General features: G+C 32.0%; 1 protein-coding gene across 4 annotated transcripts in view; it reads left to right on the top strand.

The window, feature by feature from the left end:
- The window catches only part of Nbea (neurobeachin), a 622,915-nt gene that overhangs the window by 55,600 nt on the left and 541,514 nt on the right, over positions 1 to 25,801 (top strand). For all 4 annotated transcript variants that reach the window (XM_076872612.1, XM_076872611.1, XM_076872614.1 and 1 more), the window contains exons 2-6: positions 16,060 to 16,291; positions 19,460 to 19,560; positions 19,803 to 19,898; positions 24,375 to 24,496; positions 25,387 to 25,513. In XM_076872612.1, the coding sequence (XP_076728727.1) occupies positions 16,060 to 16,291; positions 19,460 to 19,560; positions 19,803 to 19,898; positions 24,375 to 24,496; positions 25,387 to 25,513 (678 nt within the window). The remainder of the gene's footprint in view (positions 1 to 16,059; positions 16,292 to 19,459; positions 19,561 to 19,802; positions 19,899 to 24,374; positions 24,497 to 25,386; positions 25,514 to 25,801) is intronic.

Genomic DNA, 25,801 nt, shown 5'->3' with positions numbered 1-25,801 from the left:
CAATGAAACTTAAAGTAAAAATGATTACTTCCTATTCCTTTTAACTTATTTTAATTTCCTTCCACTGATAAGTTTTTTATTGTACTTGTCTCATACGTGCAGAAAAATTACTTTAAAAAAGGTAGATATTTATTTTTGTTTACTTTTGTAGTATGATCCACATGTTCAGGAGATATGTGAGCTTCTATATTTAAACCCAGGAATCATTAAAAAACCCAAAGCTAACAAACAGTACTTGTGACTACTTTGAACTCTTCTCAATATTAATTTTTACTTTTATTTGAAGTAAAGCATTATTTTACTCTATACAACTAAGTGGTCATGTTAAGCAATATAATAGTGAAAGTTTATTTAATTCAACTCATGTGACCAGCAAAAAAAAAATCATGAGAAAATAAACCTCAAAATCAACATTAGAAAGTTTACATGTAACTATTCAAATATTTTACTAAACATTTAAATTTTACATTTAAACCTTTTCTATACAATTGAGAGTTATATGCTTATTATAAAAATATTCTATTGGAGAAATTCTATATAAACTTATTTGACTAACCATATGAATACCACTGATTTATTTGTACAGATTTTATTTATCCTTTCAAAAAGAGCAGGTATAGTTATAACTGAATTTTGACATTCAGGTAAAAATAGAATATAGACACTATTAGTTTTTCTTATCTGATATTTGGTTATCTATTATTTGTACATTTGAAAATATTCATTACACAGTTGGATTTAGTTACAAGAGCACTGAAAAACCATTGAAAGACTTTAGACTAGAGGAGTGACATTATCCCCTTTTTATTCTGAAAAGATCATCTGTTGCAGTGGAAGAGAGTAAATGCATTGTTGTTATTTTATGCTTTAGACAGTTATGTTTTAAACATTTAAATATGAGAGAAAAGTATTTTGTATTCAATAATCTCCTTACCAATTCTGATGCCCTTTGGTTTTTCGTGTGGATTGAAATTTCCACCATTTTCCTACTGCCTGAAAAACTTACTTATATATCTGAAGAACTAGCTTATATTTTTTGAAGTAAAAATCTGTGAACAATGGGTTCTCTTAGTTTTTATTCACTTGTAAAGTTTTTATTTTGCTTTTATTTATTAAGTGGATTTATTATCAGGATTTTCACTGTTAAACTATGAATTAGAATTTAAACAGATATAATTGTTTGGCAGTTAAGACTTTCCATTTTACTTATTGAATTGGCTGCTAGCAGCCAAATGTACTTATTACATCTGCTTTATAGTCAGTTATATATCTGTGTTATAATCCATTGTTTTATCTGTTGTCATAGTCAGCTTTTGTTAAAACAGTTATAAAATGGGTATAGTGGCTTTGGTACACTGCATATTGCTTTAAATATATTTTAAAGATATGTTTTGAAGTTGGCACTTATTGTGTTATAGCCACTCCCTTTGTTTTCATCTCTCTTCTCTAGAGGTTTATGGATTGTATTTGTAGCAGCATTTGTTATACTCTTGGGCATAGTTATTTCTTATACCATAGAAAGATTGGAAATAGGAATTACTTGTAGAGAGGACTAGTATAAAATAAATAGGGAACAAACAAGTAATTTCCTGTTCAGCTTGCCTTTCTCAGGATCTTTAATTTTATTATGTCTGTGCCTCAATTATAATTTTTTTGTGCGTTTTATTAAACAATTATCTAAAAATCATTTATCATGTATGCTAACGGTTAACCACAGAGCTTGGAGGTTATGTGACTAGTAGAAGTATATATATGTGTTTTGGGGCTTGGTCTTTCTGGGGTATTATTTTTTTATATTAGAGCGTTATAGTTATACATACTAGTTGGCTTCATCTTGACAAATTTGCACATACATAGAGTTTGATTTCAATTCATGTTTCCTTCTGTTTTCGTACCTTCCTTCCTCCCCGCATTCTCCTTCCTCTACTGCTCTTCGTTTCACTCATATATTATTTATTTTTGATTGATTCTTATACAAAATGGTGAAATTCTTTGTGGTATATTTATATATTTATATAGAATGGCTTTTTAAAGTTAATTCTGCATTTCTTTCCTTTTCTCATCCCTTCTCCTTCCCTCTCCATCTCTTCTTCCTATTCTACTGATCTTTCCTATATCTTTTTGCTGTCTGATCCTCCCCTCTGCCTCTCCTTTATTTTATTTTTTATTTTTGGTACCAGGGATTGAACCCAGGGGAGCTTAACCACTGAGCCACATCCCCAGCTACTTTTTTATAATATTTTATTTAGAGACAGGGTCTTGCTGAGTTGCTGTGGCTAACTTTGAAACTGGGCTTCCTCCTGCCTCAGCCTCCCAAGCTGCTGGGATTACAGGTGTGCACCACCTGCCTGGCTTCCTTTGTTTTTCTGTACCTTCCACATGTGAGAGAAAACATTCGACACTTGAGTTTTTGAGACTGGCTTATTTGAATTAGCATGATGTTTTCCATTTCTGTTTACTTACCAGAAATTGCCACAATTTCATTTTTCATGGCTGGGTACAATTCCTTTGTGTATATATACTACAATTTTTTAATCCATTCATCTGTTGACAGGCATCTGGGTTGATTCCCTAATTCAGCTATTGTGATTACTGATAATATAAACTGATGTGATTGTGTGGCTATAGTATGCTTATTTTAGTTCTTTTGGATAATTACCAAGGAGTGGAAAGATGGGTCATATGGTAGTTCCATTCCAAGTTTTTTGAGGAATCTCCATATTGCTTTCCATAGTGGTAGTGTGAAGTCCCCCCAACAATATAGGAGTAAAACTTTTCCCTGACATCCTCACCAGCATTTATTATTATTTGTGGTTTTGATAATTGCCTTTCAAACTGGAGTGATGAAATCATAGTGAAGTTTTTTGTTTTTTTTTTGGTATTGGGGATTGAACCCAGGATGCTTTACCACTGAGCCACATATCCAGGCCCCACTGCCCCACTTTTTTCTTTTTTTTAAAGTTTATTTAGAGACAGGGTCTCATTCAGTTGCTTAGGGCCTCACTAAGTTGCTGATCCTGGCTTTAAATTTGTGATCCTCCTGCCTCAGTCTTGGGATTATTGGCATGTGCCATGATCACTGGCCATAGTGTAGTTTTGATTTGTGTTTCCCTGATTACAAGGAATGTTGAATATTTTTTTCATATTGTTGGCCATTGTGTTTCTTATTTTGAGAAATGTCTGTTGCCCATTTATTGATTAGGGTATTTGTTGTTTTTGAGTTCTTTATATATTTTGAATATTAATCCCCTGTTAAGCAGCTAGCAGAGACTTTTTCCCCCATTTTATAGGCTCTCTCTTCACATTCATAATTATTTCCTTTGATGTGCAAAAGGTTTTTGACTTGCTGGAATCCCACTAACTAATTCTTGCTTTCATTTTTTGAGTTTTAAGGGGTCTTGTTAAATAAGTCAGTGACAACACCAATATGATTATAGTGTTGACCCTATATTTTCTTTTAAAAGATGCAAGGTTTCTGGTCTAATTCCTAAGTCTTTAATTCATTTTGATTTATTTGACTTTTGTATAAAAAGGTGAGAAAGAGGGATCTAGTTTCATTCTTCTACATATAACTATTCAGTTTTTTCCAGCACCATTTGTTAAAATACTACCGTTTCTCCAGCAAACATTTTGGCACCTTTGTTAATTGTCATATGGCTGTAAGTATGTGTTTTTTTCTGTGACTTTATTCTGTTCAATTGGTGTTCATGCCCATTTGATGCCAATACTATGCTGTTTTTATTACCATAGGTCTGTAGTATAATTTCAGATTAGATATTGTGATCTGAATCACTCTTCTTGCTCAGTATTGCTTTTGCTATTCTGTATTTCTTACATGTCCAAATGAATTTAAGGATCGTTTTTTTCTAATTCTGTGGATAATGTCATTGGTACTTTGATGGAAATTACATTGAATATGTATATTGCTTTTGATAGTTTGGTCATTTTGGTATCTATCCAACATTGTGGGATATCTTTTCATCTTCCAAAGTCTTCTTCAATTTTTGTTTTCATTGTTCTGTAATTTTTATTGTAGAGATTTTTCACCTACTTGGTTAGATTAATTACTGAATATTATTTTTTCTTTTCAGGTTATTGTGCCTGGGATGGTTTTTCTACTTTCCTGCTTAGCAGAGTCAGTGTTTGAATATAGGAAAGCTGTTGATTTATAGGTATAGGTCTTATATCCTGCTACTTTGCTAAATTCATTTATCAGTTCTAGATGTTTTCTGGTAGAGATTTTTGGGTCTTTGAGGTTTAGGATCACATCATCAGCAAACAGAGGTACTTTGACTTTTTATTTTCCTATTTACATCCTTTTAATTTTGTTCTCTTGTTTGATTACCCTGGTTAGTGTTTTGAAAACTTTGTTGAAGAGAAGTGGTGAGAGTGGACATCTTATCTTTTTCCTAATTTTATTGGAAATGTTTTCAGTTTTTCTCCATTCAGTATGGTGTTAGTTTTGGTTTGTCATAGATAGTTGAGGTAACTTCCTTCTATCCCTAGCTTCTCCAGTGTTTTTAACATAAATGGGTTCTGGATTTTATCAAAGGCCTTTCTGCATCTTTTGATATGATCATGTGATTTTTCTTCTTAATTCTGTTTAAGTGATGAATTATATTTATTGATTTGTATGTTGAACCAACCTTGCGTCCCTGAGATGAAACCCACTTGATCATGAGGCATTATCTTCTTGATGTGTTTTTGAATGTGGTTTGCTTATATATTTTTAAGGATTTTTGCATTTAAGTTCATGTTATAGGTCTATAGTTTTATGTCATTGATGTATCTTTGTCTAGTTTTGTGTCAGGGTTATACTGGCTTCATAGAATGGGTATGTTCCTTACCTTTCAATTTCATGGAATAATTTAAGAAGGCTTGTTTGTTTTCTTCAAAGAGCCATTAGAACTCAGCTGGTAATCCATCTGGTCCTTGACTTTTCTTTTTAATTGCTATTTCAATTTCATTAGTATATATTGGTTTATTTAAGTTTTCTATATATTTCTGGTTCAATTTGCGTAGAACATATATGTCTAGAAATTTGTCAGGAACTTCTAGATTTTCTGATATATTAGTGTATAAATTTTGAAAATAATTCGTAGTTATCCCCTGGGTTTCAGAAGTATTTTTGTTGATATCTCTTTTGTCATCTCTAATTTTGATGATTTAGGTCTTTTCTCTTTGTTTTGGTTAGCTTGGCTAACAGTTTATCAACCTTATATATCTTTTCAAAGAACCAACTCTTCTTTGTATTGATCCTGTGTATTTCCCCCCCCCCCCCCAGTTCCATTAATTTTGCTCATCTTAATCATTTTGGGTCTTCTACTGATTTTGGAATTAGTTTATTCTTCGTTTTCTAAGGCCTTGAGGTGGAGCATAAAATTATTGGTTTGAGATCTATTTTTTTGATGTAGGCACTCAATGCTATAAATTTTCCTCTTAGAACATCTTTCCTACTGTCCCAGAGATTTTTTTCATACGATTTATTTTTTTTTTAGTCATACATGACAGCAGAATGTATTTTGACATATAATACATACATTGAATGTACATATATCAATCATAATGTCTATTCTATTCTGCTGCCCTTCCTATCCCCCCTACTCCTCCCCTCTTCTCCCATCATTTCTCTGTCCCAGAGATTTTGATACATTTTGTCTTTGTTCTCATTTGTTTCTAAGAATTTCTCCTCTCATTCCTTCTTTGATCCATTCCTCATTTAAAAGAATATTGTTCAATTTCCATGTGGTTTCTATTATTGTTATTGCTATTTACTTATAGTTTCATTCTATTATGATCTGATAGGATATTTGGGGATCATATACATTTTTTTTTTGTATTTTCTAAGACATTCTGAGAATATTGTCTATTTTGGAAAAGGTTCCATGAGCTAGTTGGAAGAAGATAAATTCAGCTGTCTGTGGTAAAACATTCTGTAGATATCTATTAGGTTCATTTGAGTTATTGTATTATTTTGGATGGAAATATTCTTTATTGATTTTATGTTTTAATGACTAGCCTATAGGTGATAAGTATGTGTTGAAATCACCTAGGATTATTGTATTGGTTGTATTTTAGATTTAATGTAAAAGAGTAATTTTTAAAAATTTGTTATATATGACAACAATGCATTACAATTCATATTAGTAATTTTTTAAATGAAATCGGTACACTGATATTTGGAGCATATATATATATATATATATATATATATATGTATGTATATATATATTTGCTGTCATTATATCTTCTTGTTGGGTTGTTCCCTTTATCAAGATATAGTTGCCTTCTTTGTCTCTTCTGATTAATTTTTGCTTGAAATTGACTTTGTCAGAAACAACAATAGCTACTACTGCTTGATTTGAGGCTGTTTGTGTGGACTAATTTTTTTTCTTTTATCTTCAGCTCATGAGTGTGTTTGCCTATGAAATGAGTTTCTTGCATACAGCATATAGTTGAATGTTGTTTTTTTGATCCATTCTGACAATCTATGTCTTGTAATTGGGGAGTTGAGTCCATTACATTCTATTTTGGTATCTCTATGCATTTGTTGTTTCCTGCCATTTTGATTTTTTGGTATACTTAATTCTGCCTTGATTCTCATTTAGAAGATTACTCTTTTCTTTGATATTTATGTATCTGGAAGCTTTGGGATTTGTTTTTGGGTTCCTCTGTGTGCCATAATCCTTTTTTTTTTTTTTTTGAGTATTCTTTTTAGTTCTGGCTTGGTGATCATGAAGTCTTATACTTGTCATGGTAAGTTTTGATTTCCTCCTTGAATTTGAAAGAGGGCTTTGCTGGATAAAGCAATTTTGGTTGGCAGTTATTTTCATTTAGAGCTTGATATATCTTGAAATCTTGATTTTACAGTCTGGATTGAGAAGCCAGAAGGGAGCCTGATTGGTTTGCCTCTAAATGTAACCTGATGTTTATTTCCTTCATCTGATACTTATTCTTTATGATGTTGGAAAACACATGGATTTAAATTGTGATGCTGAGACTAACTTTGCAATATTGAATAGCTTATTCAACTAATATTAACACCCATTTCCTCATGTATTACCCTCATTGCACAGATTTAGATAATTAAAGGGAGCTATATATGTAAATTACTCAATAGATAATATTTATAGCAGCATTCAAGCATTCACAAAATGGTGATTCTCATTTATCTTGTTTCCACTTATGTATTTCTTTATAAAATTCCATATATATATGGCCCTATTTAAAAAAAACACCTATCAGAAATTAATAACTTAGACTGTACCTTTTATAATTTAGATTGTACCCATTTCTAAAAATATTTGCATCCACTCATAGTACAAGATAACCGTAGACTAAGGAAGCAAAACGCTTGCAGGAAAACATAAAAGAAAATGAGATAATAAAAATATGTAATTATTAAATTTTGATTATTAAATTAAACTTTAACTTTCTGACAGACAAGACAAAAAGGATAATACAGTGGCTTACATTACTTTAACTGTCTAGTAAAAGAAAGCATACTGGTTTGTTGGCATGCTTGATATTTCCCCTGAAATTTTGTGATAAGAGAAATGCATTTCTTTAGAAAGGAACATTGTCAATGTAATGCATGATGAAAGTCACTTAATTTAGATGTCTAAGGAGATGAGAAATTGCACTATTTCCTTGTTAAAAAAAATATTTTTTGAACCAGGAATTGAACTACTCAGGGGCACTTAATCACTGAGCCACATCCCCATCCCTTTTCTGTATTTTAGGTAGAGACAGGGTCTTGCTGACCTGCATAGCACCTCGCTAAAATGCTGCGCCTGACTTTGAACTCGTGATCCTCCTGCCTCAGCCTCTTGAGCTGCTGGGATTACAGGCATGCACCACTGTGTCCAGCTTACTATATTCTTAAATGGCTTATAATTTAAAGGGCTTTTATATCTCTTTTTATTTTATATTTTCCCTGTATGTAAGTTATAGTAAATGTCATATATAGTTAAACCACCATAGATTATACAAAAGTGCTATGGTATCTGAGGGGAAGGTATTTTTAATTTTTAAACGAAATTTTCAAAAGGCTTTACTGAGGAGGTAAAATTTTAGTTGAACCTCTAATGATCATTATTTTGAGAAAAGTATAAAATATGTGGGTCATTGTTTATGTGTACATATAAATGTATTTGTCAATGTGGAGGTAAAAGCATGAAGAAAAGCAAGAAAAAGTGAGAGTTATATGTTGATCTCTGTTTCAGTAAGCTTTTTTGCTCAGTGACTAAAACATTTGACAAGAACAATGTTAGAGGACAAAAATTGTATTTGGGGCTCATGATTTCATATTTCATAAGTCTCTGTCCGTAGATAACTGGCTCCATTCCTTGGGGCTCCAGGTGAGATAGAGCATCATGGTGGGAAAATTGTGATAGAGGAAAATGGCTCACAGGATGACCAGAAAGCAGAGAGACTCCACTCACCAGATACAAAATATATAACCAAAGGCATATTCCATGCCCCACTTTCTCCAGCCACACCCTACCTGCTTTCAGTCATCACTCAGTTGCCTAATAGGGATTAATTCACTGATTGGATTAAAGCTTCATAGTTCAATCATTTCACCTGTGTATGTTCTCGAATTGTCTCTCACGTGAGTTTTTGGGGTACACCTAATATCTAGACTATAACAGTGACATAGATAAAATTGGTGAATTTAGGAAGATGAGTGAGGTTGGAACTTGGAAGACTATGAATGCTATTAAAAAATTTAATATTTAGAAAAACACTGGAATTTCCTTCCTTCCTTCCTTCCTTCCTTCCTTCCTTCCCTCTTTCTTTCTTTCTTTCTTTCTTTCTTTCTTTCTTTCTTTCTTTCTTTCTTTCTTTCTCTCTCTCTCTCTCTCTCTCTCTTTCTTTCTTTCTCTCTTTCTCTCTCTCTCTCTCTTTCTCTCTTTCTCTCTCTCTCTCTCTCTCTGTCTTTCTTTCTTTCTTTCTTAACCTGGATATCTGTGTTTGGAAAGAGTTATAGAGGCAGGTGGAATTGATGAATTAGATGAAATAGATGTCCCATTTTCAAACTTAAATCATCTCTAAATAATCTGTTTTATTATCTGATTTTCTTCTCCATCCTCAGTTTTTTACACTTTTATTACATTATTGTTAGATTATTATAGTAATCTACTAGTAGTTACTTTGTAGTCTAATTTGTTTGCAGTCCATCATCATTCTACTTTGTTCATGATTTCCTTTAGTCTTGAAGCTATTTAAGATAGTTGATTTAATTCTGAGTCTTGTAAGTTTAAGTTTTCCCGGTAGATGGGCCATACTTTCTTGTTTCCTTGCATGTCCTATATTATTTTGTTGGGAACTAGACTCCCCCCTTTCCCCCCCCTCAGTGTAGTAGATAGAATTCCAGGCTTCACACATGCTTGGCAAGTGGTCTACTGCTGATCTATACGTACCCAGCCCTGGAATCTGGGCATTTTGAATGTTATAGTATCGAAATTCTCCATATCAGATCCTTATCTCCCCCTGTGTTGTTTGTTTAGTGACTTCTCTAAATTATGATGATAAAGTCCAAGTTCTCTATTGTGTGTTATTGTTAAAGTCCGTGTTCTGTTTGGTGGTCACTTGCTTTGACAGTTAAGTAAAATTTCTGAAACCAAAAAAAGAAAAAAAAATAATTCCTTAATTTTTGAGGATGGTTCTACAATTCATAAAGCCTAAGGGCTATATAGAAGGGAAAGCTTAGGTCCTTATTAGGTCTTTTTTTGAGTAGATCCTGCCTTGGTCATGCATGTGGCTGTCTTAATTCCCCTGTATATATGGAAGCTATGTTAATCAGCTTTTTTATGTTGCTGTGACCAAGATACCTTTCAAGAATAACTTAAAGGAGGAAAAGTTTATTTTGGGCTCACAGTTTCAAAGGTTTAGTCCTTGTTTGGTTAGCTCCATTGCTCTGGGCCCAAGAAGAGGCCAAACATCATGGCAGAAGAGCATGTTGGAGGAAGGTTGCTCAACCCATGACAACCAGGAAGGAGAGAGAGAAAGTGAGGTGCCAGGGACAGCATATAATCCCAAAGGCAAGTCCCCAGTGATTTACTTCCTTTAGCCATACACCCCCCACCTGCCTACTGTTAGCACTCAGTAATCCATTGAAATGATTAATCCACTGATTAGCTCATAGCTCCCATAATCTAATAATTTTATCTCTGAGCATTCTTGCATTAACACATGAGCTTTTGGTGTTGGTGGGTAATATAATAAATAAACCATAACAGGAGCTTTAAAATCCTTATAACCCCACATACCTCCTTTAGTCACTTTGATTATGTCTTTGTTTGAAGCTCTCTCTGTTGCCCCAGGTGGCTGCAGCTAATACTTTTGCCTTCAAATGCTTTCAGCAAGTGGCCCATCCCTGGGAATGCTCCCAGTTGGGTCAAACAAAGGGAATTCTGTGCATCTCTCTTTGAGACAGTTGCCAGACAGGTGAAGCCACAGACACAAATCTTTGATAATAAGTTTGGCATTGCCACCTCTGGAACTTACAATCCTTGTTTGTAGTATAGGCTGCCATCCTTATGGCTGTTTCCAATCTGAGATATATGGGGTGGGTAGATAGGTAATTTAAAATTTCACACAAAGCATTAACTCCTGTGTTAATCAACTATTTGATTAACATATACATCAAGTATTTCTCTGGTTGTTGTACATTTTTATTAGATTCCAGAATTTGTTAAAGTTGATCCTGACATTTTTGGCAAACTTATTAGTTGCTTTGGGGAATCTGTATAGCCCTAGACTAGCCCACTCTGCCATTCTTTTGGTGATGTCACTCCTAGCTTTCTTTTTCGAAGGAATATGTTATGAACTGATTTCACATGGAAATAGTAAGAATCTGAAAGTAGAAGTATGCTTAAGCCTGGTTTAACAACTACAAATTATGCTTAGCTTACTTAAATAGAAAAAGTGTGCCCTACGAAGGCAAGAGTATGAATCTCCTGAATTTTTTCCTCTTTACCTTACATGAAACCTTAACACGTTTTCCAAATAGTAATAGAAGAAATAGCAAGGCAACTGAGTAGTAAAACCATGGTTGAGAAAACATTTCTGTCTTTTCATTAACCTCTGGAGCATTAGAAAATTTATATGGCAATTGTAGTAATTAACTATTGATCAAAAACAAACAAACAAACAAACAAACAAGAATGCAGTGTAAAGCCTGGCTAATAACTTGGTGGACGTGAACCTGCTTTCAAGCCTGCATTTCTCCCTCCTGTCTTCCTATCCTCTAATATTGCTATCGTCTCCTTGTAAGTTAAATATTGAATATATAATTTATATATACTTGGCAATGTACTAGTAATATATGTAAATGGATATTAAGAAAGAAATAATCCTTGTTCTGTAGAAGCTTGTTGTAATGTGGGTGATAGGAAGAAATCTGTGAACAACTGTTGTCTTGTGTTTTTACTTAGTCTGGTAAAACAAGATACCAGAGACTGAGTGGCTTAAATCATAGACATTTATTTCTCATAGTTCTGGAGGCTTAGAAGTCCTGCAGTCTAGGTGCTATAAGATTTGATTCTATGAAATAGCCCCTCATCCTGGCTTATAGATAGCTGCCTTTACACTGTGTTCTCACACAACACAGAGAGAAATTTCTGATTTTTGTACCTCCTCTTCTAAGCAAATTAATTCCATCATACCTCCCAAAGCCCAAGTCTCCTGGTAGAGCTTCAACATATGAATTTTGAGGGGCACAAATATTTTGTCTATAAGATTATGTAGTGATTGCTGAGATTTAGATGGATTATCATGGGAGTTCAGAAAAAGATCCTTTTTCTGGGAAGGTCTTTTGGGTGAAGTGGTTTGTAAACTGATATTTGGGAGTTAAAAATTCCAAGAGTTCAGGGAGAATAATATGCTATGCATACATTCTCTTCCTAGTAATGCATATAAAGAATTTTACATGAAGTGAAAAATGACATTATAGAAACCTTTTATCAGTAATTAGAAAAGGGGAAATAGAGGAAGCAGAAACTAGGGAGTTAATTGGAGTGTGATGAGCAATTTATTAAGTTTAAACTTTATTGAAGTAAATAAATTGCTAAGAAATCCAACTGGTTAATGATTGTTCAGTTTCATTTAATTAATGAATGATGAATTATTCTATATTATCCTAACTAAATAATCTTAGATTTCAGTAACTTTGGTTCTATACTTAAGGAAATCAACAAGTTACTTAGTTATTAATTAGTGTTTTCTGGCAGTGTATTTCCCAGTCACATTATATTCCAAAGTTTTAATTAAATAAACTTTATTTCTTTCATGTAAATAAAAGTTAAAGTTAATCTATATTTATTTTGTATAAATTAACTTAAGACTGATTGTTGAGTCATTGTGGACTGCTTCTCTTGCAGTGGTAATGCCTTTTAGAATTTTCAGCACAAGTCTTGGAGGAAAAGGAAACCCTTAACTCTGCCAATAGAGTGTCAAGATGACACATAAAATTCATGGAAATCTCAATTGATTTCTGGGTTTTCTTTTATGCTATGGTATAGTGATTTGGCATATCTTTTCTAAGAAGAGTTGTTATTGATATTTAGCTTTTTTGACTTTACTGTCTTACATTCTTTAACTTTCAGGCTGTTTTTCATTTCTTTTTTAGTTTTTGTGTATGTGTTTGAGAGAGAGAATTCTCCTGTAATGCAGTATTCAAAGTCTACTTTCTTACTGAAACTACTGTGAACAAATTAGTTTTTCTTCCTACAGATGTTTCATTTCTTATCCACTGAAATCATTCTTTCCTCATTTTGCCCTTCATATTGCTACTGTAAGCATGTCATCTCTTTTGCTTCCTTAAGTCTACCCATCTGACTTCATTACAAGTGTCTTTTCTAATCTAAATTGGAATCCTCAATCTGCCATTTACCTCATTCATGTTGTTTAACTTGACTTATCTTCACTTTTCTCCTATAAGGACAATTATGCCTTTTTTTTTTAAACAGGTCTTTCAGATGGAGAATTGTTTAAATAATAAGTCAACTGTTTCTACTTTTTCTTACATAGTTTAATTGCTAATAAAACTATAAAACTACTCATTAAAATGGAGACTATTTGTCTAATATTTAAAGATAGTCATACAACAGTTAGTCTCTAATACTAATGTGTGAAATATTGTAATAAAAGCTAGAAAGACTAACCCTCTTTAGAGAAAAGAGGTCTGTTCTACATCTACAATAAATATCTCTGCTATTTTTCATCATGAAATTAGAGAACCATAGCCACACTCTTTAGTAATTAAAAGATATATAGAAAAGGGGCATTGTTTTTGACTATGAAAGATGGCAATGTAGTGTTCATCAGAACGTGATTGTTAGAATTTCAAAATTAATTATTAAATTCCTTTTAAAGCAGATTTTTTTCTTTCTATTGAGACAATCTCTGCTATTATATTTTATAATGACAATTTCTTATACCACATTCTGCTAACAAGGTTAAAACTGGATTAAGAGATCAGTCTAAAAAATACTTAAATGATCTCCTCTTTTAGTGTGTTTACATTTTTTACACATTTTTTTTCCAGAGGCTCATATATATAACCGTCATTATCTATTCACTTTAGTTCTTTAGTTCTACTTAAGTGTATTACATTATTGATTTTCAACCCTTTTTATTACTTCATGTGATTTATTTTTTGAGAACTTCTTTTAGTACCTAATAAGTGGTTTATAAAGATTCATGATAGTGTTGACTCAAGTCATTTTGTTGTATAATAATAAATAAATAGGAATTCTTTTGTTTTCAGGCATGATGAAAGTGATATTTGAGTTGGTTTAGACCCAAGTAGTATCTGAAAGAGAAACATGATTCACAGTAGATGTATGTTTGCAGGAAACAAGACTGAAGCTGGCCGAGTTTCCTGGTACTTCAGAGGTATCAGATTAGATGACTACATTTTTTACCTGGAAGATGGGGCTGTTAAAGACAGTAGCAAATCTTAATTGAATGCTAACTATATGTCTGCCATTGTGCTTCAGTACTATAACGCAATTATCACATTTAACCCTCACAACTGTCCTGTTAGAAACTTTCATTCCTATTTTGTAGATAGACTAACAGAGGCTTACAGAAATAGTTCATTCATTAAGGTCTCCTAGCTAGTGACTGTTTTAGTCAGAATCTGAATCCAGTAAGTCTGAGTTCTGAGCCAATCTCTTAATCACTGTTGTAGCTATTTTCATCCACAAGCCAAAAATAGTTGTAGTTGAATTTGTTTCAGATATAGAAGTGAAACTAGCTTTTTATCAGAGAAGGTATCTAGGTCAGTTCAAAGTCAATATTTAGCAGATGGAATAGTTGTTTATAAAGATGAATTTTGGATTTGTAACAGAGAAAAATATATATGGAGTATAATATTTCAAAATTTGAGAAAAATGTTTAATTTTGAAGAATTTTAATATATTGTAAAATGAAATTTTTATTGTCTGTATGGGCTTATGTGAAGACAAATTTCTTGAATTTGGTTCCTGGGTCCACTACCTGTTTTCTGATCCTTTTCAAGGTATTGTAACTCTGTCTATGATTCCTTATCTGTAAGATGAAGAGAATTTATAGCTTTTTAATAGATGCTTAGCACTTAATAGTAGTGATAAATGCCATATTAGGTGAGATAGTGGTATTGTTATTTTTTTCTGTGTATATCTTACTATCTACATATATGTATATACCTCACTAATATAAATTAATTTCAATTCTTGATCCTAATTTTAATTCCTGCCTGTTTCTAATCTTGGTTTTTCTTTGCTTCTTCTTTCTCAGTTACTTATATTTTATGTCCTGTTTTATGCTTTTTATAACTTGTATGTCCATTTTTGTGTAATACTTTAGAGTGTACATACATACATGTACATCTTTGTGAAATTTAATACTGTTAGTCCTTACAATTTTTCTTGTCCACTGATATATCATTGCTCTGAAAACAGTAAGTTCTAGATGTTAACAAATAAACCACTTGTTGAATGAAAAAATGAATTATTATATTCAAATATTTTAGGTTTTCATAGAAGGTTATTATTTTATTACTAATTTTCCATTCTTTAGATTAAAAGGAGGATATCCAGTTTGTCAATGTTCTTTAAGAATGATGCCTATAAATGAATATAATAATCCATGTGTAATTTGATCACCATAGTAAAAGAGTATCACTATATTATTTTACTCTGTGTATTTGTCTATCACTACATAAAGTAGCATTTGTTAGGGACAGAAATAGCTCTCAACTCATTTGTCATAATGCTACAAATAAGATATGTTTCTGTTAAATTAACTTTCTTTATCTCATTTCACATTTTGGCTTTTAAAAGACATCTATTATAAGACCTTGCATATTTCTGTGCTCAATTCATTTTTTAATATTTATTTCATCATTTTCATTTATTGTTATTTGTGCTAGTATCAGTTTCATATTTCTTCATCTATATATGGTGATTAGACCAAGTTTTTTCTTTTTCTGTGACATCTTTTTGAAGCCTAATCTTTTAAAAAAATAAACTTCAGGCTGGGGATGTGGCTCAAGCAGTAGCGTGCTCGCCTGGTATGCGTGCAGCCTGGGTTCAATCCTTAGCACCACATACAAAGATGTTGTGTCCGCCGAAAACTAAAAAAATAAATATTAAAAAAAATTCTCTCTCTCTCTCTCTTAAAAAAAATAAAAAAATAAACTTCATCTTAAAATTTTTCCTTAGTGAGCTCTGTGTTTTCTATTGATTATCACTTTTAAAGGCCACACCTTTCTTTTAGGAATTTGTCCTGAATCCCACCCAGTCATCACAGGCTGAAGTTTGCTTTATTATTCTGATTTTGAAATAACTGTTTTTTCCATCTTTGTGAAAATCAGATTTCTGTTTGGTAGGTTTAGTTCTCACATCTACAGTTCTTAAACTTTGAATCAAAATTATACACCAGAAGATTTGAAATTTTTAGTGAAGCTTTTTTTTCGCTAGTTGAATTTTGGGTGTTGTTTTACTTCATTGTTATAAATTACCTCCTATGTTAATTCACTAGTTAGTGTTTCTTTCTGTTTACTTTCAGCTTGTTGGTGGTGAATTTGATTTGGAAATGAACTTTATTATCCAGGATGCTGAGAGTATAACTTGCATGACAGAGCTTTTGGAGCACTGTGATGTAACATGTCAAGCAGAAATATGGAGCATGTTTACGGCCATTCTACGCAAAAGTGTTCGAAATTTACAGACTAGCACAGAAGTTGGGCTAATTGAACAAGTATTGCTGAAAATGAGTGCTGTAGATGACATGATAGCAGGTATGGGACTATTCAACAGGAAAGTACAATTAAAATATTTATAAAGCTCATGTACTTATCATTATATTTTGTAGGTAAAATATATTGATTTGTTGAAATTATCTTGATTTTAAAAAGATAAACAAAAATGTATGGAAAATTTATATACTTTTATATTAATTGAAAACCTGAAGAGTGAAAAATGACAAACCTAACTAGTAATTTACTTTTCTAAGTTTTAGAAAATCTCTGTACAGTGAAGTAAGTTCTGTGGAATCAATCAGGAAAATAAGCAGTATTTTCTATGTAGTATATAATTAAAACTTTACATGATTAAAATATCAAAATGCATATTTCTTTTCTGTATAATGAATGAATGCTTTACCAAATTATCTCAGCTTTCTGCTCTTTAGTTTGGCATATATGGCAGTATGACAGATGAGAGGAGGTACTAAAAGTTTTAGAAATAAGTATGGTATATCTTGGAGGTGTTTATTGTACTTTGACTTTTTTGGGGGGGACATCTGTGTTAAACATTACTTAATAGAATATAAAATATGCATAAATTTCATGATAAAACATTATTTTTTATGCTCATTAAGAATTATTTCAATCATAACTTTGAAATCTATGGCTTGTCACCACCAACCCTTCCCTTCCTGCAAGTGAATTCCCCTCAGTGGTTGGATGCACTTCAGTAGGAATGTTTTGAATGATGGTCCCAGAGCAGCAGTTATTGCCAGAAAATAAGTTTGGAGTTTGAAATGTTGATTATTGTAAACCATGGATTTTCAGCATAATTATCTTCTGACATAAAAGTGTTTTCATAATTTGAAAAGTGACCATCTGACTTTTCACAGTATCGTATCTGATTCTTAAAAGTATTTCAGACACAAGAGAATGCAGTTTAATGTTTTGACTTATGCTTTAATTAATTTCAAAATTTGTAGAACAAACCATTAAGTAAGAAAGACTGAAATGAACAGTGTTGATTAAAGATTAATGCACTTTAAATGTGAATTTTTTAAAAAATTTGATTTTCCTAGCATATTAAAATAATTTCTTTTGAGGTGGCATACATCTGTTGTACATGATTTAACATTCTCTATATTTGGCACTGATGGCTAACTTGATGAAAAAGGAGATTCAGACTTAGACTTCTTAAATATCCTTTTAAAGAAAATATTGTACTTCTGTAAATTCTGGAGTTACTTAACTGGAATTTATTTGTATAAACTTGTATGTATACATGTTGTATAGAATATCATGTGATCTTTTAATCATTATATCTGAGCTTAAGCTCTTAAGTGTATGTATATGTGTAAGCAAAGTGGCTTCCACTTTATATAGTTTAGAGAAGAATTCAGCAACATGTGACTCATAGTTCATGGAAGCGTAATTCATGAGATTGGGATGTAAAGTGACAGTGAGGATAGTATCCCAGAATTTTATGTCTTGATATTTTCTATTATATAAAGCTCTTATCCTTTTTTTCTAAATAATAATATTGAGTACACACAAGTTTCACTTTTTATTTTAAGCAATTTCTTACAAAAGAGTCTGTCAATGGAATGATATAAAAAAAGAGAATGCATACCAGAAAATCTTAATTTTTAATAGAGAAATTAAAATGTAAACATCATATTAAGAAACTGTGAATAGCCATTCAAACAATATTAGGTTTTCATCTCTGAATGTATTATCTAGTATGTATTATCTAGTCAGTTCAAAGAGTTAATTTAGTAATGTGTTTAAATTAAAAGAGTTTAATTTAGTAATGTGAATGTATCACTAAAATGCAATTAAACATTTAAGTAAATTGTTAATAGAATCCCACAATTGGTAGTATCTTTAAAAAATCTTGTTATCCAGAAAAGAATACTTGCTAAAATAGAGTTAAACTAAGCTGCTTAATTGTGTTTCATGTACAGTACATAAGGAATTTAAAATTTTTGTAACTAAGTTTAAATTTAATAGATTTCTTTTGGGGTCATGCATCATATGTATTGCAAAGTTTTTTTTTTTAAGTATTTGTATATAAATCTTTAAGATTTAAGAAATCTTCACTTGATGGCTGCCATTATAGCTAATTGCTAAAACCAAGGCATGTCACCCTAGGGTTTTTAAAGTACTTGATTTTAATCTAGAATTCTTTCTTAGATACATGAATGATTTATATGAACTAGCACATCCACACATATTTGTTATTTAAATGATGAAACATTTTGTTTCATTAAAAGATTTTTCTCAAAAATGACATACACATTATCACAGTTTTTATAGAAATAGCTTCTTGTGGTGTTAAGTAAGAATCAGTTAATTATCAATGAAAATAAACATGAGATTCCTATTTGGAAATATATGGATATCATAATATTTCAAATTCTAGTTAGTAATCTTATGTATTTAATTATATACATCTTTGAAATACTAATAATAATGTACAAAACTTTGAAATACTAATAATAATGTACAAAGAAAGTAATCAGAGTCAAGAGACAATTTTTTCTCATTATTTTGTGAGCTGATGTGTCTGTTATATGAACATGAATACTCACATTGGAATATGATTATCACTGTTTAAATCAGAGTTTCATATATAGATTAGTGGATAAGAGTGAGGGTTCTGCACCCATGTTATCTGAGTTTGAATCCTGATCTACAACTTGCTAGCTATCTATTATTGGGCAATATGATTAAGTTGTCTTTTTCATAATTTGCACATTTTTAAGTGGAAATATTTTTTGGTACCTACCTCATAGGCTTGTGATGTTAATGAGAATAAACCACTTGGAGTAATACCTATATAGAGCAAGCACTCAAACTTACTAATAGCCCAAGGAATATTTCAAGAACATATTTTATTAAAAAATAGATAATTCTGAAAGAAAAAATGGCCAGCCTTCAATTTTTCATTTGAACCTTTAATAACCAATTTGCAATGTTAAATCTTTGTACCTTTGTATATTTTTAATGCCTCTTCTTGCATATGGCATATATATGTATGTGTATATATATACACATACATATATATGCAAATTCTTAATTAGAAGGGCTATGCATGAGGACATTTAGTTATGTTAGATGTATATGTGACAGTTGATGAATTCTGATATTTCAAAAAAGTATATTACTTGACAGATGGCAGCCTACGACTAGAGTTCAGAATAACTTTATTTTCCTTTGAAGATCTTCTAGTTGATATGTTGGGGGTTCTTGCCAGCTACAGCATCACTGTCAAGGAGTTGAAGCTTTTGTTCAGCATGCTTCGAGGAGAAAGTGGAATCTGGGTAAGCTGTGGTCAGAGGGAAAAGTATTTAATAACAGCCCATTAGTACTTAATGTTCAACAATTTGTCCCTAGAGAGCTGCATATTTGAATTTATAATGGAACTTATTTTCATCATAAACAGTTTAGTAAATAAGGCTAATTTTCTCTCTAGTTAGAAAACAGTTTAGTGACTGAAGTGGTATTTTAGGTATTACAACTAAATTTGCACAATGATATTTTTCTTGTTTTGTTCTTTTCTTAGCCAAGACATGCAGTAAAATTATTGTCAGTTCTTAATCAGATGCCACAAAGACATGGTCCTGATACTTTTTTCAATTTCCCTGGTTGTAGTGCTGCGGTAAGTTTTCATTACATACATGTATTTTTATGTGATTTTTAGGGCAACTAGCCCATCAGTTGCTGTCTTCCCATGGGCATATGTTTCCTTCTTTCTTGGTTAAATGCCTGAATGAAATTGTTATGTTTTATGGTAAATGTACATTTACCTTCATGAGAAACTGTCGAAATAATTTCCCATAGGTGGAAAATTTTGTATTTCCATCAGCAGTATGAGAGTCCCAGTTCATTTTGTATCCTGGACATTTTTAGTCTTTTTAATTTGAGAAATTAAGTAGTTATGAAATGGTAGTTTATTGTAGTGTTTGTATTTCTCATATCTTATAATGTTAAGGTGTTTTTAATGTGTTTATTATTGCTCATTCTTTTGTCTTTTTTTTCAAATCTGTTCATTAAAAAAGTTGGTTTTTGTCTTATTTTCTTAAGAGTTCATTATAAATTTGAGGTGTAAGTATCTATTAGATAACGTATTTGTCAAATATTGTCTTCTAATCTTTGGCTTGTCTTTTTATTAACATTTCTGTTCAGCTACAAAAGATTTAGTTTTGATGATGTCCAGAGAAAATTTTCTTTCTTTTATGGAATGTGGTTTTGTATCCTAAGAAATCAGTCTAAATCAAGTACACAACATTTTTATTATGCTTTCTTCTAGAAGTTTAATAGTTTTAGTTCTTACATTTAGTTCTATGGTCCCTTTTGTATTATTTTTATATGTTGTAAGACAAGGTTAGAGAATAAATTTTGTTTGTATATCTATTTGTTGCATAACCATTTGGTAAACATATGATCCTTTTCACTTTGAATTACTTGACACCTTTGTTGAAAATTAGTTGACCATATTTAGGTGGATCTATTTCTGAACTCTCTAGTTCGTTCCTTTTGTCCTTTATTTGCATCCTATGCCAATGACACACTGTCTTTTATTATTATAAATGTATAGTTACCGTTCTTAAAATTAGGTAGTATAAATATAACTTTGTTCTTTACTTTAATATAGTTTTAGCTATTTCACAATGTTGGCATTTCTACCTATATTATTGAGTAAACTTGTTGAATTTTGTTAAAAATCCTGCTGTGATTTTGTTTGTTTAAGTGAACATGACAATTTGGAGAGAATAGAATGATTATCTTAACATTATTGAATCAGTTCCCGAGCAGATCCTGAACACAGCATATTTTCCTTTATTTATTTTGTTTTATAGTATGTTTTAATAGTTTTCATCATATATCTCCAAAGGTAGCCTATGATCATTTTTTCCTTTTTTATTTTAGTTTTACCTTAAGGCCTGGTAGACCCAATGTGATTTATTGGGGATAAGGGATTGCATGAGTATGTGGAGTAATGGGGAAAAGGGAAAGCTTTTGGATATCCCGGTGACTGTCCTGTAACTAGCCACTTTTGTTGATATAAAAGTACTGTTGTGAAAGTGGTATGTTATGCTTTTCTTGGCAAGGGTTCAAAACCACAAATCTAAACCTGTATCAGTGTGTTTCTAGGAGTTAAGAAGAAATTAATGTATTCATTAGATGATTGTACAATTTCATCAATTTATCTTACTATTCAGTGTTCTCAGTATTTTGCCTGTTCACCTTGGTATTTTGATGCAACAATATTTTAGTGAAACTGTTTTAGAGAAACTTATAGAGGTGTTAATCAGTGAAAAACTTGTCAAGAAAATAAAGCATTTTTCTAGCAAACAATAATAAATTTCATTTATTTTATTTTTATTTTTTTTTATGTGATGCTGGAAATTGAACCCAGTGTCTCACGCATGCTAGTCAAGTGCTCTACCACTGAGCCACAACCCTGGCCCTAATAAGCCTCATTTTGTTAGTAAACACAACAATAAATAAAATAGTTTGTTTTTCAAAAAGTAAGAAGGTTATATTTTTGACAATAAAGCTATCTGAGCCAATTGCTTAAGAGTTAATACCTGAAAGGACATTTTTTTTGGGGGGGGGAAATTTTATTCATTTGTAGAGTTTAACTTTTATTTGAAATTACTTGTATGTTTTTGTGTGTATGTGTGTACATGTGTGCCTGTATGTGTACATGTGTTTTTACAAAGCACAATATATACATTGGCTACTTTGAGATTATTTAATAGCCAATTATTAAGTATTTTTTCCTATCCATATCTTAACTCATAACATTGGGAATGTAGACATATTGAATGCTAGTGGATAGATTAAAAAAAACTCGCTCTAATAATGGGATGTAAATGATATATGAGTAAATGATATATGATGTAAATGAGTATATTTAGATACTCAGAATTATGAGAGCACAATGATAAGAAAATGATGGCTGGGGATAAGTCCAGGAAAGCTTCACAGAGGAGTGGCATATTAGCATGATATTGAAGGATAGTTGGAATTTTGTAGGGAGAAGGATTTTGGATAGAAGCAACATCATGTCTGAAAAGGAGAGCTGTAAAAGAATTGGTAGAATAGTTATTATATTTAGATATACTTTGAAATGTGAGGTGAGGTAATAGAAGATAATCAAATTGAAATGGTTTGAAAAGTTAAACATTTCTTTCTGTTGGAGTTCAAAAGATTCTCAGCTTCTCTTCTCAACAGTGGGGTTGTCTGAAGCACAATGCTCCACCTTCCAGATTGCTGGAGTGAGAGAGGTAAATTCAGTAGGTGGAATTCCTGCAGGGTAGGTGGAATTCCTGGAGGTAGCCTTTAGTTTAGGTGGGCTCCAGGCTCTTCACTGAATGCCAACTGGTCTGGAGATTTAAAATCGGTGCACCTCCAGCGCCCAGTAATTGCAGGGCCACCCTAGAAGACTACTCCAGGCATCTCTCCTGGGTTCCACTTGTGTGGTGGGTGACTCAGTTCTTAGCCTCCTACGTCATCTGCAGACCCCACATTTCCTGGTCTTGGGTTCAGTCTCCAAACAATCTTTCCTGCCCCTACCCTTCCAAGTTCCCAGCGAGATATGGTTCTCCCAGCTGGTCCTGCAAGTGGCTGGATTCGGGGGAGCGTAGAGCTGGGTGGGTTTCCATGACTAGTTGTTCCCTGTGTAAACCTCCCTCCATATTTGATTTTCTCCTGGTCACTTAAGCACACTGTATTGTACAGTGTGTGTTTACTGAGCCTGTGTTTTGTGCCAGACTCGAGTTTGCCAGGAATTGGCTCCCTCAGTTGCCTGCCCCAGTGCTGGGCTGCAAAATGGTTTCTTCCTTTGTCCTCCCCTCACCACCTGGAGAGATGGTGGCTTTTTTCCTGCACAAAGTTATTGTCCAGTCTACATTTCAATTTAGTTGGGCAATGTTCCTGATATCTAAGTATTCCATACCTAGACTCACCTGGGACCTCCAAAAAATGTGGGTTCCATTAATTCCCTTATCCCTCCACTTTGCTTGCAGAAGGACTGAACTGAACTGCTTTGAATGTTTAGTTTTAAATTCCAGTGAAGTTCCCACCCCAGCCCAGCTGCCAGTTTTTGGTCACCCACCTCTCTGAGAACTGCCTCTCTTCTTTCTTGGTCTCATGCCATGAAGCAGCCAGGAAGTCAACCTCCTCTATTCTGCCATCTTGAAGTCTTCCTTGAAATAGTTTGTTGGAGCCATAGTATATGAAGAATCTTTTATAACCTGAAGAAATTTTGAACTATTCTGTATACATAGGATTTCTAATGTGGGAACCACTTTCGTATTTTAGAAACACCATTATTAGCAATATGAAGAATGTGTTGGGAAGATATCAATTATGAAATTACAATGGATATCTTTTATGTGAAGGAATTTGATATCCTCTAGGAAAATAAATAAATCTACCTATAGGTTTCTTGACAGTTAAGTCAAGTGATTAATTACTTCCTCATTTATTCCTTAAAATGTCTGAATTTTATTTCACTGCTGTTATAAACTGAGACTTCCATTATTCTGTTTTTATTTATGAGTGGATCTGAATTCTTCTATGGTCATAAGTTTCATCTGTTAAGTTTCTGAATAATCTCATGGTTTTCCCTCCTTTGTTTTAGTATTGTGAACATTTTGAGGACTATCACTAATACTTGTGTAACTTTAATACACAGATTATTAGTTTCATTAATAATTCTCAAGCACAGTTGTTTTAGACTACAAAGATTAAACCTCTTTTAGACAAAAGAAATATAACTGAAATCTAGCCTAAACCATAAAAAATTGGAAGTTCTGAGGCATATGTAGAAAGAGCTGTATATTATTGAAATTAGAGAATGAGTTTTGAAATATAGCCTGAAACTCCATATGTAATCTGGATCTGAAACTTCAATCACTATGTATTTGAAAACATAATGCTTTAACATTCAACACAGTACATATAGATTATTTAAGTAAAATGTTTCTATTTTCTATAGTTCATAACTTTATGATATTTATCCCTTCATCATTTTAAATCTGTAAGGTCAGACTTGACTTTAGTGATCTTACATTTCCTTTAACTGACACTTTTATCTTTTTTTTTTTTTTTAATTGCCTTATAGGCAATTGCATTGCCTCCTATTGCAAAGTGGCCTTATCAGAATGGCTTCACCCTAAACACTTGGTTTCGTATGGATCCGTTAAATAACATTAATGTTGATAAGGATAAACCTTATCTTTATTGGTAAGTAATATGTTTAATTTTAGGACTTGTGTCTTTAAGTAAATGTATAATGTGGTAACTGTATAATGTGGTAACTGTATAATGTGGCATCAAGACTACCAAGATAATTATATATATATATATATCTTAAAACAGCTAAATAATTTTTTTCTTCATTTTACTATTGATTCTAGGTTGACCTTTCTTGCTCTTCCCTTCCTCCCCAATTACTGCATAAGAGTCAAGGATTGCTGACCTTCCCTGTCTAGTCATCTTCAATATAGATTACTTGTGGAGTACCTTCCTCTTTGATTTGATCTAGGAGAGAAAAAAAAAATAATACCCACAGATTTCATTCACTTTGCCTTTTCACTTATTTTTGTTCTGTGAGGATAATTAACAAATGCATTGAAAAATAATGATTAAAATTTTTGACAATTACATTTTTCTTATTTTGAATAAACGTACACTCTTTTGTTTAATCAACCACATTATTTTCAAAGTTGGCTCTGTTTTCATTTGTGAGCTATTTTCACAGATATAGCAGAGTTAGAGAGCAAGTTGTTATTGAAAACATGAAGTGTGTATGAATGTTTTGTGTTTGCTAATTGAAGATGGTATTAATAGTAGAAGAAGTCTTCTTGGTAGATTTGTTCAGTATTTTTTTTTTTTTTGTAAGTATCTGGTATTTTAAATTAGTTTTTTATTTTGCAGTTTGAATTCTTTATCTTTTATTATAAACCTTTTATGTTTTAGTTTTAGTCTTTTTTTGGTATATCTTAAACTCTTGCTCTATATTGAATAAGGTTTATTTTTAGTATAAAATAATAATTTTTAATAGGTATCACTTACATGGTTACATATGTTTCTTTTAATCAGATGTTATTATATAATTCTCATATTCCTTATAGTTTTCGTACTAGCAAAGGAGTCGGTTATTCTGCTCATTTTGTTGGCAACTGTTTAATAGTCACATCATTGAAGTCCAAAGGAAAAGGTTTTCAGCACTGTGTGAAGTATGATTTTCAACCACGGAAGGTAGGTAAAAGCAAATATTTCTGTTCATAGTCACGTAATTCACCATTCACATTGTCTTAAAACCTGTATGACTTCTGTAGTCTTCTCCTTCATGAGTTTTCCTGTGATTCTTAATGTTTTTCTCTTATTCTTGTCTGCATTTTCTTTTTACTTTAATGGTTTAGTTCTGTTTTCTACAAGATCAGTCCTTTGACCTGTTAGAGTCTGATCTTTTATGTCAATTCTTTCAGTAAGTACTACTATTTACCATATGTCATGTACTTTTATAGGAACTTGGGACATGACACT

This window comes from Callospermophilus lateralis, chromosome 12 (genome assembly GCF_048772815.1).
Source record: "Callospermophilus lateralis isolate mCalLat2 chromosome 12, mCalLat2.hap1, whole genome shotgun sequence".
Lineage (NCBI taxonomy): Eukaryota > Metazoa > Chordata > Mammalia > Rodentia > Sciuridae > Callospermophilus > Callospermophilus lateralis.
The sequence above is the reverse complement of the archived record's forward strand: the minus strand, read 5'-3'. Positions and strand labels throughout refer to the sequence as shown.